Raw genomic sequence first — 16,777 nt, 5'->3', positions numbered from 1 at the left:
CAGTCAAGTAATTTTGGTGTTAATATACAAACATACACCCCATCTTTAACTTCACAGACCAAGACTGGAGTAAGACCTTTTAATCCTGGTAGAATGAATGTGGCAGTAGATGTATTTCAGAATGGAGGATTTCCAACTCATCATAATCCTGGTAAGCAGTAGGCGATATTATTTACCTTCTACATCAAGTGAATAAACTTTTAGCTATATTTAATGCTTATTTATATCTATTTACATTCTGTATGAAATATTTCTCTTGGCTTTAATATTAAGGCAGTATATTGCCAGGTGCAGTAGCACACTCCTGTAATCCCAGTGTCTCGGGAGACTGAGGGAGGAAGATCATGAGTTCAAAGCCAGCCTCAGCAATGGCAAGGTGCTAAGTGTCTCTAAATAAAGTACAAAATAGAGTTGGGAATGTGGCTTGGTGGTTGAGTGCCCCTGAGTTTAATCCCCAGTACCTCCCCCCCCAAAAAAAAAAAAAAAAAAACCAGTATATTTTACATAATAAAACTGTACAGTCTACTTGGTCTCTGAAATTTTAGGAAGTTAATCTTATTTTACCCAATGTGATTTACATCTAAAGTGTTTTAATTGAAAACCTTCATAACTACTACTACCCTTGTTTATTTTAATATGAAGATTGTAGGGTTGAGGCTGTACCTTAATAAACCATGTGCTTAATATATCTAAGGCCCAAGGTTCAGTCCCCAGTAGCAGAAATAATAAATAAACAAATAAATATTGTAGAATAAAAAGATGGATAGTGAACAAAATAATATGTAATATCAAATTTTAATTTGTAAGTATATAACTTGATGTTTTAGTTTTTGCTTTTTAATTATTTACTTTGGGGCTGGTTATCTATGACTTTAGTTTTTAAGTCACCATTTTATTAGTTGCTTGATTTTAGAAGTTGTAATGTTTTAGAGAAATTTATTTTAAAATCTTTTATGTGTAGAGTCTTTTTTTGATAGATATAGCAAGTTATTTTAAATATTAGCAATTCTTTTTTGTGGCTTTTCTATTACTTAAGTGGGGTTTGGGGGTGGCAGGATTGGTAATGGATTTTTTTACCATTTTAATGCCTTTTAGCCTGTTGAATTTTTTTAAAAATAACTGAAAAGAAACCAGAACCTAAGAACCTAATTCTGTTACTGCTTTATTGGAATGCCAGTTTTTTCTTTATATTTTTAATCTTTTCCTCTGTTATGAGAATACTGTGTGATTATTACAGAATATTTGGAAGAAATCATGGTTAGAAATAAAGACATATCTGTCTTATTCCAACATCTAGAAGTGATCTCTGTTTAGTTTCTGGTTTGTGTACTTTCAGACTTCTGTGATTTTTAAAAATATATATATAATTTAAAGTATATCATGGATAATTTTATATCACATTGGTATACTCAATCTAAATTGTAGTATTTTGTGTCTTTTAAAATATGTAAATACAATTATTAGTGGTCACAGACTATTCTTTTGTCTGAGGTACGTATTCCCCTACTTTCTTTTTTTTTTTTTTTTTTTTTTTAGCATTTATATATAGTTTCCCAATTTTGAAACAATACACTTGAGTAAATTATCATTTATAATTTTTAATTATTTCCATAGAGTATTTGTTATATGGTTTATATATAAGGTGTCCCCCAAAAGCTCATGTGTGAAACAATGCAAAAAAATTAAGAGTAGAGTAGGCATGGTGGCGCACACCTGTAATCCCAGCAACTCTGGAGGCTGAGGCATGAGGATCTCAAGTTTGAGGTCAGCCTAAGCAATTTAGCAAGATCTTATCTCAAAATAAAAAGGGCTGGAGATGGCTAAGCACCTGGATTCAATTTAGCAAGATCTTATCTCAAAAAAGGCCTCATGGTTAAGCACCTGGATTCAATCCTTAAAACTACAAAAGAAAAAAAACTGGTTGGAGAAAGGACTAGTTTTAGTCTTTTTAGAGAGTTATACATAGTTTTCTTTTGATATAGCATCTATACTAGACAATTAGTAGTTTTTAAAGGTTCTTAAAAAGTGGAATCTTGGGACTGGGGATGTGACTCAATGGTAGAGAACTTGCTTGGCATGCACAAGACTCTGGCTTCCATCCCCAGCACTGTAATTAAAAAAAAAAAAAAAGGTGAATCTGACTATGTATAACTATGTAAAACTATGTATAACTCTCTAAAAAGACTAAAATAGTCTTCTCCAGCCAGATTTTTCCTTTAGTGGTTTTAAGGATTGAATCCAGGTGCTTAACCATGAGGCACATCCCCAGCCCTTTTTATTTTGATTTAATGAGTTTTTGTACTCATTAAATCAAACTCAGTGAACCATTGTGTTCCAAATAACCATGATTTCTTCCAAATATTCTGTAATAATCACACAGTATTCTCATAACAGAGGAAAACACAAGTTAATTAATTAAAATAAAACCTTTTCTTGTTCTTATCTTCCTCAGGGAAGCATTGGGCATGTTTCATCCAAGTATTTCATCAGCATGTATCAAATATAAGTTTAAGATTTATTTAATGGTTTGCTCTTTGCAGGTTTTCTAGTCTTTGCAATTGTAAACCAGGTTTTTCATGAACATCTTTTAGGTTTAGATATTTATTTATTTATTTTGGTACTTGTGATTGAACCCAGGGGCACTTAACCACTGAGCAATATCTCCAGCCCTTTCTATTTTTGAGATAGGGTCTCACTAAATTGCTTAGAGCCTCACTAAGTTTATGAAGCTAGCCTAGAACTTTCAATCCTCCTGCCTCAGCCTCCTAAGCACCGGAACCAGTGGCATATTTCTTTTCTTGAAAAGTTTCTAGAAATACATTTTGCAGACAAAATGTCAATTTTTTTTTTTTTTTTTATGTTGGGGATTGAACCCAGGACCTCAAACACATTAGGCAAGCACTCTACCACTGAGCTATGACCCCAAATTTATATTTTGTTCTTGTCATCCCTTTATCTTACTAATTCATACCTGTATTTTGTATTTCTAATATTTTCTCATTACATGAAATATTATTGATTTTTAAAATGTAAAAGCACTAAATGATTCATTTGATACCCATAAATAAGTGAAGCAGAAAGTTTCCATAACTACACTTGAACTGTAGTCGTTTATGATATATGACAATTTCTATTGTCTATGAAGTATGGACTGAACTTACATCATTCCTGAGTTCTATAAAGATCTACTTTTGAAGACAAAACTTAAGAGAACAGTATCCTTGAAATAATAAGATTTAATCTAGAGCTGCAGGCATGGTAGCTGTAATCCCAGCAGTTTGGGAGGCTGAGGCAGAAGTAACCCAAATTCCAAGCCAGCCACAGCAATTTAGCAAGGTTCTAAGCAACTTAGGGAGACTCTGTCTCAAAATTAAAAAAAAAAGAAAGTTCTGGGGATGTGGCTCAGTGATTAAGCACCCCTGGGTTCAATCCCTGGTGCTAAAAAAAAAAAAAAAAAAAAAAAAAAGATTTAATTTAGAATTCTAAAGAAAATGTTCATAAGTTTATCAGGTGAAGGTAATGGTTAATATTTGAAGCTTTCTTTGAAATTAAGTCACTTCTAAGGCAATGTCAATATAACTAATAGACAGAAAATTTGCTAAAAAACAATGTGATTTAAGGCAGGCATGGTAATGTAGGCCTGTAATCCTATCTACTTTGGAAGCCAAGGCAGGAGGATAAAGTTTGAGCCAGCCGTGGCAATTTAGTGAGACCTTGTCTAAAAATAAAATAAAAAGGCCTGGGGTATAGCTTAGTGGTAGTTCCTCGAACTGGGTTCAACCCTAGTACTGAAAAAAAGAGAAGGCAAGTAGGGAGTGGAGTAAGGAACCAGGAAAAGAAATGTGATTTAGTGAGGCTAATGGGGAATGGAGTGAGATGATACATTCAGTTTTAGACAACTACAACTAAATATGAGATGATGTAACAGCATATCTATCCAATCGTTTCCAGATGCTGTGCATGAACCAGAGTACATTATTAATATGAATATGCAGTAATGAGAAGGAAGATACACTTGTGATTATGTCTTCTTTTAATTCCAGTAAATTAAAAGAGTTGGAAATGCTAACACAAAGAATCAGTCCTAAATTGTGATTTAAGATGTCAGGAGTCTCATTTATGTTTTTCTTTTCTTTTTTTGTTTTGTTTTATTTTAATTTTTTTTTAGTTTTAGTTGGACACAATACCTTTATTTTATTTATTCATTTTTATGTGGTGCTGAGGATCGAACCCAGGGCCTTGCATGTACTCGGCAAATATTGAGCCACAACCCAGCCCTCATTTATGTTTCTTAAGGATTGGTTGAAAGAAAAGGTTTATTAGGGATATCGAGGGCGGGGGTTAACACAAGGGGAAATTTACCATTGTGCTACATCCTCAGTCCTTTATTTTGAGACAGGGTCTCACTAAGTTGCTTAGGGCCTCACTAAGTTGCTGAGGCTGGCCTTGAAATTTCAATCCTCCTGTCTCAGCTTTCCAAGCTTCTGGGATTACAGGTGTGAACCACTGCACCTGGCAAAAAGACATGTTTCAAGTAAAAGATTTTGTCATTTTTCCTGTGTCACTGGACTGTCAAGTTAGGCTAATTCAGAAGTCTTTTGGAGGTGAATATGAGATTATTTGGGGGCTGTGGGCTGTGATATAAAACCAGATTACCTATTTGGTGACTTTCAATGATTTCAGAATTGCATTATAAACATATAAATGCTGACTCTTTTGGGGTGCTGGGGATTGAACCCAGGGCCTTATGCATGGGAGGCAAGCACTCTACCAGCTAAACTATATCCACAGCCCTAAATGCTGACTCTTTTAAAGTAACAATAACAATTTTGCTTAGTGTATATTGTTTTTCTTAACATATCCCTAGTTATGAAAGGCTGGTATAAAATCCACAGTATAAATTAAGAGTAGAAGCGAGGCATGGCATGGTGGTAAGCTTATGTAATCTCAGCTACTCAAGAGGCTGAGGCAGGAGAATTGCAAGTTCAGAGTCAGCAGGTGCAATTTAGCAAGGCCCTGTCTCAAATTGGAAAAAAAAAGGACTAAGAATATAATAGTTTATTGGTAGAGTACCAATGGGTTCAGTCCCCAGTACCACCATTTAAAAAACAAATTTTTTTTAATTGCTCTTGCCATCATTATTATGTTTTTATTACATTATAAATATTTTGTACATGATACTGATTCTAGGAAGTCGCATTTCTGATAACTAGGTAATTCCTATGCCTCTTACTGAGAATAAATAGGAGAAAAAGTATATAAAATATCTGTTGAAGACCATCATAGAGCTAACAAATACAGTGAAAAATGTTGGAGTTCTAAGACCTAAGAGAAGAAACCTCAGAGAAATAATTCTAATACTTAGTACTCCATTTTTCCTTCATGAATATGTGTTCATTACCAGAAAAGTCTCTTGAGGAGTTAAGTAGTTTTTTGATAGACTTCACTGGAGATTCCCAAAGAGAGATGCTTGTAGAAACTTCTTTCCACGGCTAGGGTTGTGGCTCAGTGGTAGAACACTTGTCTAGCATGTGCACATGCCTGGTGAGGCCCTGAGTTCCAGTCTCAGTACCGCATATAAATAAAATAAAGGTCCATTTACAACTAAAATAAATATATATTTTTTTAAAAAAGGGGGGGGGCTGGGGTTGTAGCTCAGCTGTGGAGTGCTTGCCTTGTATGCATGAGGCACTGGGTTTGATCCTCAGCACCACATAAAAATAAATAAATAAAGAAGGTATTGTGTCCATCTACAGCCAAAAAAAAAAATTTAAAAAAAGAAAAAAAACTCCTTTCCAGCTTTTGAATTAGAATGATGACAATATTCAGAGCCTTAGGCATTTTGTTTGTTTGTTTGTTTGTTTGTTTTGCAGTTTTCCATATAAAAATAAATAGTACCTACAAGGTCCTGGGTTTAAAACCTGGCACCACAAAATTAACAAAAATAATTAAAAAATAACCAGAGCTGGGTGTCATGACACATGCCTGTAATCCCAGCAACTTGGGAACCTGAGACAGGAAGATTGCTAGTTCAAAGCCAGCCTCAGCAATTTAGTGAAGCAACCAGAAATATGAGGAGGTTAGGCCATATCAAGAGGGGGGAAAAAAGCAGACAATAGAAGTAAGCATGCAGGGTTTCAGGATAATAGGGTTGGGCTGGGGGTATAGTTGAGTGGTAGAGCACTTGCTATCATGCACAGAGCCCTGATTTCAATCTCTAGCACCTCACACCCCACCCTCCAAAAAAGCTAATAGGGCTAACAAACACAAATTTTAAGAAACTATAGATTGGACACAGCTAAAGAGAGTATGAATGAACTGTAAGATAAATCATTGAAGGTTATTGATACCCAAAGGGTAGAAAACACAGAAAAGAATGTAAGAGGACTATCACAATTGACTAAAAGAATAAGTAATTAGTGTCCCAAAAAGAAGAGGATAGATGGAGCCAAAAAAATACAATTTGGTAATTTTCTTTTTTCTTTTTTTTTAAGAGAGAGAATCTTTAATTTTTATTTTTTAGTTTTCGGCAGAAACAACATCTTTGTATGTGGTGCTGAGGATGTAACTCGGGCCGCACACATACCCCTGGTAATTTTCTAAAATGAAAAAAACGTTAACTTAAAAATTCAAGAACCTTACCCATGCATGAAATAAAGTCCATTGACAACTAATAAAATTAAAAAAAAAAAAAAAAATAGGGCTGGGGATGTGGCTCAGAGGTCAAGTGCTCCTTGTTCAATCCCCAGTACTTACCTCCCCACCCCCACAAAAAAAGAAATTTCAAGCACCTTTACAAATTCCAGTTAGAGTAAACTATAAAAGACATGTACAGGGACTGGGGCTGTAGCTCAGTGGTTGGGCGCTTGCCTAGCATGGGTGAGGCACTGGGTTAGCACCACATGAAAAATAAAGTTTAAAAAAATATATATTTAGGGGCTGGGGTTGTGGCTCAGTGGTAGAGTACTCGCCTAGTGTGATGCACTGGGTTCAGTCCTGAGCACCATATGAAAAAATAAAGAAAGAAAATAAAGGTATTGTCCAACTACAACTAAAAATATGTATAAATATTTAAATATATATATATTTTTTAAACCTTTATTTTTTTATTTATTTATTTTTATGTGGTGCTAAGGCTCGAACCCAGTGCCTTGCCTGTGCTAGAGGAGCACTCTACTGCTGAGCCATAACCCCTGCCCTTTTAAAAACTGCATATTTAAAAAAAAAAAAAAAGACATATACAGCCTGCCACAGTGGCACATGCCTATAAATCCCAATTATTCAGGAAGTTGAGATGGGAAGGTCACAAGTTTGTTTTATTTTGTTTTTTTATTTTTATTTTTATTTTTAAGAAAGAGTGAGAGAGAGGGAGAGAGAGAATTTTGATATTTATTCTTTAGTATTTGGCAGACACAACATCTTTGTTTGTATGTGGTGCTGAGGATCGAACCCGGGCCGCACACATGCCAGACGAGCGCACCACCGCTTGAGCCAATCCCCAGCCCCTTATTTTGTTTTTTTAAATTGTTGTCTTTGTCATAATGAATTTTTTTATTCATTTATTTATATGCATTGCTAAGGACCAGTGTTTCTCACATGCAAAGCAAATGCTCTACCACCAGGCTATAGCCCCAGCCCCAAGTTTGAGGCCAGCCTCAACAACTTAGTGAGATCCTGTCTCAAAATAAAAAATAACAAGGACTGGTAATGTAGCTCCATGTTAAAGGGCCCCTGGGTTCAATCCTGAGTACCTAAAATTAATAAATGAGTAAGTTGGAAAAAAAATACAAATATCATAGTAAGAAATGGGAAAAAATTCAAATGTTCATCAATAGCAAGAATGAATAATAATACAGTAATATTGGTCATACAAGGAATAGTCAACAATAATTAGAAGAATGATCTTAGGGATAAAGATGTAACTCAGTGCAAAAGCATTTGCCTAGCACGCATGAAGCCTTGTGTTTGATCTCTGTGTTGCAAAAAGAAAAGGGAGGGCTGGGGATGTGGCTCAAGCGGTAGCGCGCTCGCCTGGCATGCGTGCGGCCCAGGTTCGATCCTCAGCACCACATACAAAGATGTTGTGTCCGCAGAAAACTAAAAAATAAATATTAAAAAAAAAAAATTTAAAAAAGGGGGAAAGAATATCTTGCTGCATGCAGTGGGGGTGAGCCTTAACTGATAAAATATAGAGTTAAGGAAACTAAACATAAAAGTACGAACTATGTGATTTTGTGTATGTGAAATTTAAAAGAAGACAAAACTAATCTTTGGTGTTGTGGGCACGTAATCCTGGGTACTTAGGAGCCTGAGGCAGGAGAAGTGCAAGTTCCAGGCCAGTCTGGGTAACTTAGGCCCTTGGGGGGAGGGTTTAAGGTCTGGAGATATAGCTTAATGGTAGAGCATTTGTCTAGTAGTATGTGTGAAGCCCAGGGTTCAGTGTTCAGCACCACACACACACAAAAAAGAGAGAAGTTAATCTTTGACCTATTAAATGTGAACGGAGTAACTGATAGGCAAGAGCTAAAAGAAAAGCTTTTGGAATATTAGAAATATTCTGTATATTTATCTAGATAATAGTTGTGCAAGTTTATACAATGCTAGAAAAAATAATTAGCTTCTGCACTTAAGATTCTTAGATTTTAATGAAATATCTTAGGGTTTTTAAAACAATGAAACATTTTAAAACATGAAATCTCTTAAACATCAGTATTATATGATTAAACAAGTAACAGGTCCTATAATAAAACATTATTGTTAGAGGCTGTGTATGAATTATGGGTTTGTTTGAGCAATCATGAGGCGAGGTAGGGGGGATGGGGAGTGGTTGTCCTGTGCTTTTCTGAGAACTCCTGGTGTGAATCCACCAGTTGCAGATTGCTCAAATTAAAGCTGACACCTTACCTTAATTCATAGCCCTAGGTTAAAAAGCAGCCTTGGAAGGTGGGCGGAACCTCCCTAGCCCCAAACAACTTGTTTTTCTCATACTTATCCTGTTTTCCTCATCTTTTTCCTCAAGAAGCCTGCCATACTAAAACCTTTTGATGTATTTCCCCTTAAATAAAGATTTGGGGCCTTTTTCCGTGTTCAGCTGTAGTCCCTGCCAGGGCTAGAAAACTTGCCAGGTCTCTACTTTGAAAACTATTTTCTGCCTCTTTTGTTCTTTATTTATTATTTTCATACCTCCAAGCAGGAATCTGCTCTCTTGGGGTGCTGGTAACCCTGATACATTAGCATCAGAATACCTTTCATAAAAAATTATTTTGTAAATCAAACTTGCAGTTTTTTTATTTGTTCTGTTTAGTTATACATGACAATAGAATGTATTTTGGCAGATTATACATACATAGAGTATAACTTATTCTATTTAGGATCCCACTCTCGTGGTTGTACATGATGTGGAGTTACCCTGGTTGTGTATTCAAATACAAGGCCAGGAAAGTTATGACTGATTAATTCTACTATCTTTCCTATTTCCCTCTCCTCTCTCTTTCCTTCATTTCCTTTTTTCTAATCCAGTGGATTTCTGTTATTCCCTTCTCCAGCCTCCCTTGTTTTGGATTAGCATCCACAAATCAGAGAAAACATTTGGCCTTTGGTTTTTTGGGAATGGCTTATTTCAGTTAGCATGATAGTCTCCAGTTCCATCCATTTACCGGAAAATGCCATCATTTCATTCTTTAATGCTGAGTAATATTCCATTGTGAATATATATACCACATTTTCTTTTCTTGCTTATTCTGGTGTAGTTTTATCTGTAAGTGAAAATAAGACAAAATAAGAAACAGTAGGTAGCAATTGAGGAAAGAATATAGGTATGGTTTTAGTGCTAGTAATGTTGTTAAGAGGCCCTTGGAACAGTTGGAGGGAACCGATGGCCCCCTCTTTGTAATAACAAAAAGCTTCTTTTTGGTACCAGGAATTCAACCCAAGTGCTTACCCACTGAGCCACATCCCCTGCTATTTTTACATTTTTTGTTTTGAGACAGGGTCTCACTAAGTTGCTTGGGGCCTTGCTAAATTGCTAAGATTGTGTTTGAATTCATGATCCTCCTGCCTCAGCCTCCTGAGCCACTGGAATTACAGGCGTGCACCACTGTAACCTGCACAAAAGACTGGTGAGCAGTGAGGCAGAAGAATTGCAAGGTCAGTAAGACTGTCTCAAAATAAAAATTTCACAAAAAGAACTGAGGATGTAGTTTACTGGTAAAGCACCCCTAGGAAGATGGATGAATGAACGGATATAAACAGATAGATATGAAAAAATAATTTTATACCATAGGGTCCTGTTTTTTGAAGCTTCATCTAATTTTCATTAGAAATGCAGGATCTCTGGTCCCTTTTCATATCTACCAAGTTAGAATCTCTGTTAAACAAGATTCCTAGGCTGGGGATGTAGTTCAGTGGTAGAGTATTTGCCTAGCATGCTCAGGCCTTGGATTTGATCCCCAACACCACACAAGAAAAAAATAAAAGATTGTTAAGTGACTTCATATACACATTGAAGCATTTCACCTCTATGTAATCCTATACCATTTTGAAGCTAATAGAAATATATTATTAATAATAATAACAGTGACATACAATATATGTAAGATGAGGAAAGCTGTCTTTCCTGAGTAACCTACAACCTATATTAATGCCTATGAAAGCTAGGAAATAATTATAGAAAGATTTGCATTAAAGTATTATATCTAAAGTGTTTTGAAGGAAAGTAGACAGTAGACCAATGTCTTCAGTTTTCTTGAAATATGCAAAAATGATGGCTTAATTTTTAGAGCAATGAATAGGTAGAAAAATGATAAAGCAAAAACAATAATGTTGAATCCACTTGGTGAGTATATGGGTGTTAGTTGTAAAAGTTTTCAACTTTTCTGTATGCTTTAAATTTTTCATAATGTTGGCTAGGAAAATGGATAAACTTATAGCCTTATCATATTTCTTAAGGTTTCTGGGTAGTCATGCTTCATTATAGCTATCTCTGTATTTGCATATCCTTTGCCATTTTCTATAAATGTATATAAAAGTGGCATTTTTTGAGTGTGCCACACAACACTTTACTATTATATGCATTATCTCATTTATTCCTTATAATAGTTCAATGAATTAAGTGTAATTGCAGTTTATATCAGAGAAACCACAATATGGGGGGCTGAGGTTATAGCTCAGTGGTAGAGTGTTCACCCAGCGTGCATAAGATCCTGGATTCAATCCCCAGCACCGCTTTGAAAAAAAAAGGCCAGCCATGCCTGATATTATGCTCTTGTACTCCCATAAACTCAGGACTGAGGCAGGAGGATTACAAGTTCAAGTTGTTCCTTGGCAATTTAGCTAGACCCTGTCTCAAAAAAAAAAAAAAAAAAAAAACAGACCTGAGGATGTGGCTCAGCAATAAATAAAACCTAAGGCAATAGCCCTTAGGTTTAATCTCCATTGCTAAAAAGAACAAACATGAGCTTAATGTATTTGCATAATCTTGTAAATTAAGGAGATACACTTTTATTTTTGTGTTTTGCCATACTGGAGTGGAATCTCAGGCCTCAAATATGTTGGGCAAGTGCTCTAATACTGAGCTATATGCCCAGCCCACAACTTAGTTTGAACCTGGAAAGTCTGACTTATAACTGATGGCTATAGCATTACACAATTCTAATATTCAAGATTAATTTAATTGTTGGTACAATTAAATATCATTCCCTTGGAATATGAAGTGAATAGTTATCCTAGATTGTTCATTGAGGCTGTCAACCCTCAACACATGCTTGTATGCTGCCTCTTAAATTCTTAAATGAAAATTTCAAATATTTGTCTGATGTGAATTTTATTTATTCCCTAACTTTTTCTTGTATTTTTCATTTTTAAGATTCTTGGATCTCCCAGTCAGCATCATTTCCCCGTAACCAGAAACAGCCAGGGGTGGATTCTTTATATCCAGTGGCCTTACTTCCTAATCAGAATTTCCAGCCTCCAGCCCAACAAAAACTTACTAAACCAGCTAAAATCACTTGTGCAAACTGCAAAAAACCTTTACAGAAGGGACAGACAGCTTATCAACGAAAAGGATCTGCTCACCTCTTCTGTTCTACCACCTGCCTTTCTTCCTTCTCTCATAAACGTGCTCGAAAGACACGAAATGTTACATGTAAAAAGTAAGCAGTATCATTTCTCCATATGGTTGAATATGAGCAATAAAAATAAATGTTCTGCATGCAATTGGAAGGCTGAAAAAGTTTATGAACCTAGAGTATGTTAGAACTGTGAATTCTTGTATTATGCTTCTGCTTAACAAGAAAGTGAGATATAGGTATGGAAGTATATTCTCTTTCCCTTACACCTTATTTCTGCCAAGGTATTACCAGCATGTTTGAATGTTTCCACAAAGCTGAACAACTGGTGAAGTTCTTATGCTACAAAAGGTGTTTTTACCTTTGAACCTTCTCTTTCTGTGTTATTTAGGAACTCATGGTAATGAAGCCAAGATTAGATTTTACTATATCCAAAAGTTATAGCTGATTCCTAGGGTTAAATAATAATAAAATGAAAATGTTAATTATTAATCATATATTTTACTTTTTGTTAAAACACAGTGTTCTTGGGGCTGGGCTGTAGTTTAGTGGTAGAGTGCTTGCTTAGCATCTGTGAGGCCTGGGTTTGATCCCCAGTACAAAAAAAATAATAAAGGAAACGGTGTCTTAAATTGTCTATCCTTTGTATTTCAGAGATGCACCTACAAAGAAGGCTACTATTGTTACTCCAGTAGAATCAAGCAAATCCTTCCAAGAATTTTGTTGTACATCTTTGTCTCCCTATGAAGACAACCAGAATCTTAGAAAAGGATTTTTTAATAAGTCAAGATGTACAATCTGTAGTAAATTAACAGAGGTCTGGATTTTTATACCTAAATTGTTAATTTAGGTTAACAGGGATAATTGTAACTTTTAAGTGCTCTTGTAAGCTCTGCTGTCTAATGTAGATATCATATATATATATATATATATATATATATATATATATATATATATATATCATGAAGTTAAAAGATGGAATAAGGATATACTAGAACTATCTTATTAACTAATGTGTAGTATGGAAAGTACACATTTGTTTCCATGGAACTTATTATAATAACTTAACAATTTGTGGTAGATTTCTGTTCATAGTAATAACATTAAAGAAAAGTGTAGTTTCAGAGCATGAGGGAAGCAACAGATCCTAATACAAGAACATGTGAAACAGAATGCATTCTGTTCCTTTAACACTAATTAAGTGATTCAGCATCTTTCAAGAAACATGCATTCAGGAAGTCCTCATTTTATACTGTTTTTGTTAACTATATTTGGTTCAGGTGATCTAATAGCTGAGCAAATCAGGGTATGATTTTATTTATTACCACAGTGAGAACTATCTTACTTATAGATACACTGGTACACCATCCTGACCATGGATAATGTTTATTCCCATATCCCCTCCTTTGAATGTTCTAGGGAAGTGAACTTAATAACATTAAGAATGCCTGTAATCCCAGCAACTCAGGAGACTGAGGCAAGGAGGATCAAGTTCAAAGCCAGTCTCAGCAACTTAGTGAGACACTGTCTCAAAAAAAAAAAAAAAAAAAAAAAAAGGAGGACTGGGGATATAGCTTGTTGGTAGAGTGCTTACCTCATGTGCACAGGCCCTGGGTTCAACCCCTAACACCACACACACACACACACACAAAAAGCTGGGATGTGGCTCAGTGATTAAGCACCCCTGGGTTCAATCCCTGGTAACCCCACCACCACAAAAAAAAAAAAAAAAAAAAAAAAGAATTCCTAATCCAGTTTTGTCATTCTTTTTTTTTTTTTTTTTTTTTTGTAATTGTAGTTGGACACAGTGCCTTTATTTTTATATGGTGCTGAGGATTGAACCCAGCGCCTCTCACATGCTGGGTGAGAGCACTCTCAACTGAGTCACAACCCCAGCCCCAGTTTTGTCATTCTTAAATGCCTTCGGGAATTGCTTTTTCTCTGTGAATATTGATTTTGCAAACAAAAAAAGTGAAAGAACAGTGAAATGCTTTTTAATCTTTTTTTCTGAATGTTTCTTTCCCTGAGATATTACTAGAGGTTCTTTGTTTCTTTTACAGAAACTAGTTTCATTGCCTTTCTTTTTTTTTTTTTTTTTTTTTTTTACTAACCTGGTTCATATATTTTAGTTAATTTTATTTTTTTCTTTTAGATTCGCCATGAAGTCAGTGTTAATAATGTAACACACAAGCTATGCAGCAACCATTGCTTTAATAAGTACAGATTGGCCAATGGTCTAATAATGAACTGCTGTGAACAGTGTGGAGAGTATATGCCCAATAAAAATGCTGGAAACAATATCCTGATTGGAGGTCAACAGAAGCGATTTTGCTCCCAAAGTTGTGTTAATGAATATAAAGAGGTAATTCTTTTTAATGATTAAGTATGTAATGGCTTAACCCTATTAGCTTATATTAATCAAATTTATCTTAGGATCTCCTCTAGTTCCATTTTGTCGTGCTGTTATTGAGCTGATCATTTCAGCTTATGTATTGAAATCTTTTATTTATTTATTTATTGCATGATGCTGGGTTTTGAACTCACAAATGCTAGGCAAGTGCCCTACACTGAGCTGCATTCTCAGTCTTACAATATTAAAATCTATCCATTATTGTAGGTAAGCTTGTTTTAAATGTTTTTTTCTTCAAAAGTAATTGTTCTTCTCTTCACTTTGTACTCCCACTAACAGTTTAATCCAGTAACTCTACAGTTTAATCAAAATTTGGCGTTGTATTTCTCTCTTGAGTTTAGGCAAATGTATCCTTTTATACACTTTAGTGGCAAAATGATGATTTAATTGTGGTTTTAGTTTACATTTCCCTAAGAACCCAATACTCCCTTTTCATCAAAAGATAATTTTATCCAACTCTTGTGTGATGTGTGTGTGTGTGTGTGTGTGCGCGTGTGCGCGCGCGCCCACTACAAACTGATCCAGGGGCGCTACCACTGAGCCACATCTCCAGTCTTTATTTTTTTAATTATCACCCTCATTGGTACTGGAGATTGAACCCAAGGGATGCCTTACCACTGAAATCCCAGCCCTTTTTAATTTATTTTTATTTATTTATTTTTTTTTAAAAGAAAGAGTGAGAGAGAATGAGAAAGAGGGAGAGAGAGAGAGAGAATTTTAATATTTATTTTTTTTAATATTTGGCGGACACAACATCTTTGTCTGTATGTGGTGCTGAGGATCGAACCCGGGCCGCACGCATGCCAGGCAAGCGTGCTACCGCTTTAGCCACATCCCCAGCCCCAACTTCTTTTTTATTTTGAGACAGAGTTTCTCTAAGTTGCTGAGGCTAGCCTCCAATTTGTGAGCATTCTGCCTCAGCCTCCTGAGTCTCTGGGATTGCAGGCATATACCACCACGCACAGTTTTATATTTTTATTTTGAGACAATCCTGCTTAATTGTTCAGGCTGGTCTTAAAGTTGCCTCAGCCTCCAGAGTAACTGGGATTACAGACATGTAGCGGTCTCTTAAAATCTTCAGACAATTTTTGAGTTGTCTCTCTCTTTCTCTCTTTTTTTTTTTTTTTTTTTTTTGAGACCATAGCTTTTTATGTTGTCTAGGCTGTCCTGGAACTCGTCCTGCCTCAGCTTTCCCAGTAGCTGGGGCTATATGTACATACTACCATGTCGAGATCAAATTGGGTTGCCTTTTAATTGCTAAATTGTTGGAATTCTTTAAATATTCTGGATACATGTTATTTGTTAAATAAATGTATTCAGAAGATCTTCTTTCAGTCTGACTTGTCTTTCATTCCTTAATGTTGTTTTTGAAAAGCACAAGGTTTTACTTTTTATAAAGTTCAATTTATTACTTGCTTTTCTGATTAATGTTTGTATCCCATTAAAGGCATCTTTGCCTACCAATATTACAAAGATATTTTCCTACATTTTCTTCTGGCTGCTTTCTTTTTTGTAGTGCTGGAGATTGAACCCAAGGCAGATTCTCTACCATTCCAGCCCTAGCTTTTTAGTTGTAAGTTTTCATTTTTAAGTCTGTGATACATCTTAAATTAATTTTGTATATGGTGTGAGGTATGGGTTAAGGAATTAATAAATTACATGATTTAAAGATATTAAAAGGTTTTAGTGATCAAGGCATTATGGTATGGTATTAACATATAAACAGATCAAGGGAATAGAAGACAGTCTAGAAATAGAACCACATATATAGTCAGTTGATTTTTTTATTTTTGCCATATTAGAGATTGAACCCAGGCCTTGTGCATGCTTAGGCAAGTGCTTTACACTAAGCTTTATCCCCAACACCAGTCAGTTGATTTTAGAAGGTACCAAATTATCTTGATGAGAAAGCAAGGTTTTTTGTTTTGTTTTTTTAAACAAATGGTGCTGGCTGGGTGCCATGCCATGCCAACACCTCTAATCCCAGCGGCTCAGATTGCAATAATAAAGGAATTTTTGGCCTTTGTAATTGAATAGCCCAAGGATAGACCTGGCTTGAAGCCTAACTGGATCCAAAGACTCAGTGCTCTCATAAGGACTAATTTTTTTTTTTTTTTTTCTCCATCTTAGCTTTGGCTACATTCAAGTGGGTTCTTCCCAGGGGTTGACAAGAATGGCTTTTATATCCACTCACTTTCAGGTCAAGTAGAGACATAATGACTCTTCTTCATTGTAAACAACAAAAGCCTTAGAATTGAATGACATTGAGCTGATTTGGGTCATATAACCATTCTTGAACCAA

At 35.4% G+C, this 16,777-nt stretch overlaps 1 protein-coding gene across 13 annotated transcripts in view; it reads left to right on the top strand.

The window, feature by feature from the left end:
• Zmym5 (zinc finger MYM-type containing 5) overlaps nucleotides 1–16,777 on the top strand; it is a 34,857-nt gene that overhangs the window by 11,159 nt on the left and 6,921 nt on the right. For all 13 annotated transcript variants that reach the window (XM_076872175.2, XM_076872178.2, XM_076872179.2 and 10 more), the window contains 4 exons: nucleotides 58–151; nucleotides 11,864–12,149; nucleotides 12,720–12,882; nucleotides 14,218–14,427. In XM_076872175.2, the coding sequence (XP_076728290.1) occupies nucleotides 58–151; nucleotides 11,864–12,149; nucleotides 12,720–12,882; nucleotides 14,218–14,427 (753 nt within the window). The remainder of the gene's footprint in view (nucleotides 1–57; nucleotides 152–11,863; nucleotides 12,150–12,719; nucleotides 12,883–14,217; nucleotides 14,428–16,777) is intronic.

This window comes from Callospermophilus lateralis, chromosome 12, assembly GCF_048772815.1.
Source record: "Callospermophilus lateralis isolate mCalLat2 chromosome 12, mCalLat2.hap1, whole genome shotgun sequence".
In the NCBI taxonomy this organism is placed as follows: Eukaryota; Metazoa; Chordata; class Mammalia; order Rodentia; family Sciuridae; genus Callospermophilus; species Callospermophilus lateralis.
The sequence above is the reverse complement of the archived record's forward strand: the minus strand, read 5'-3'. Positions and strand labels throughout refer to the sequence as shown.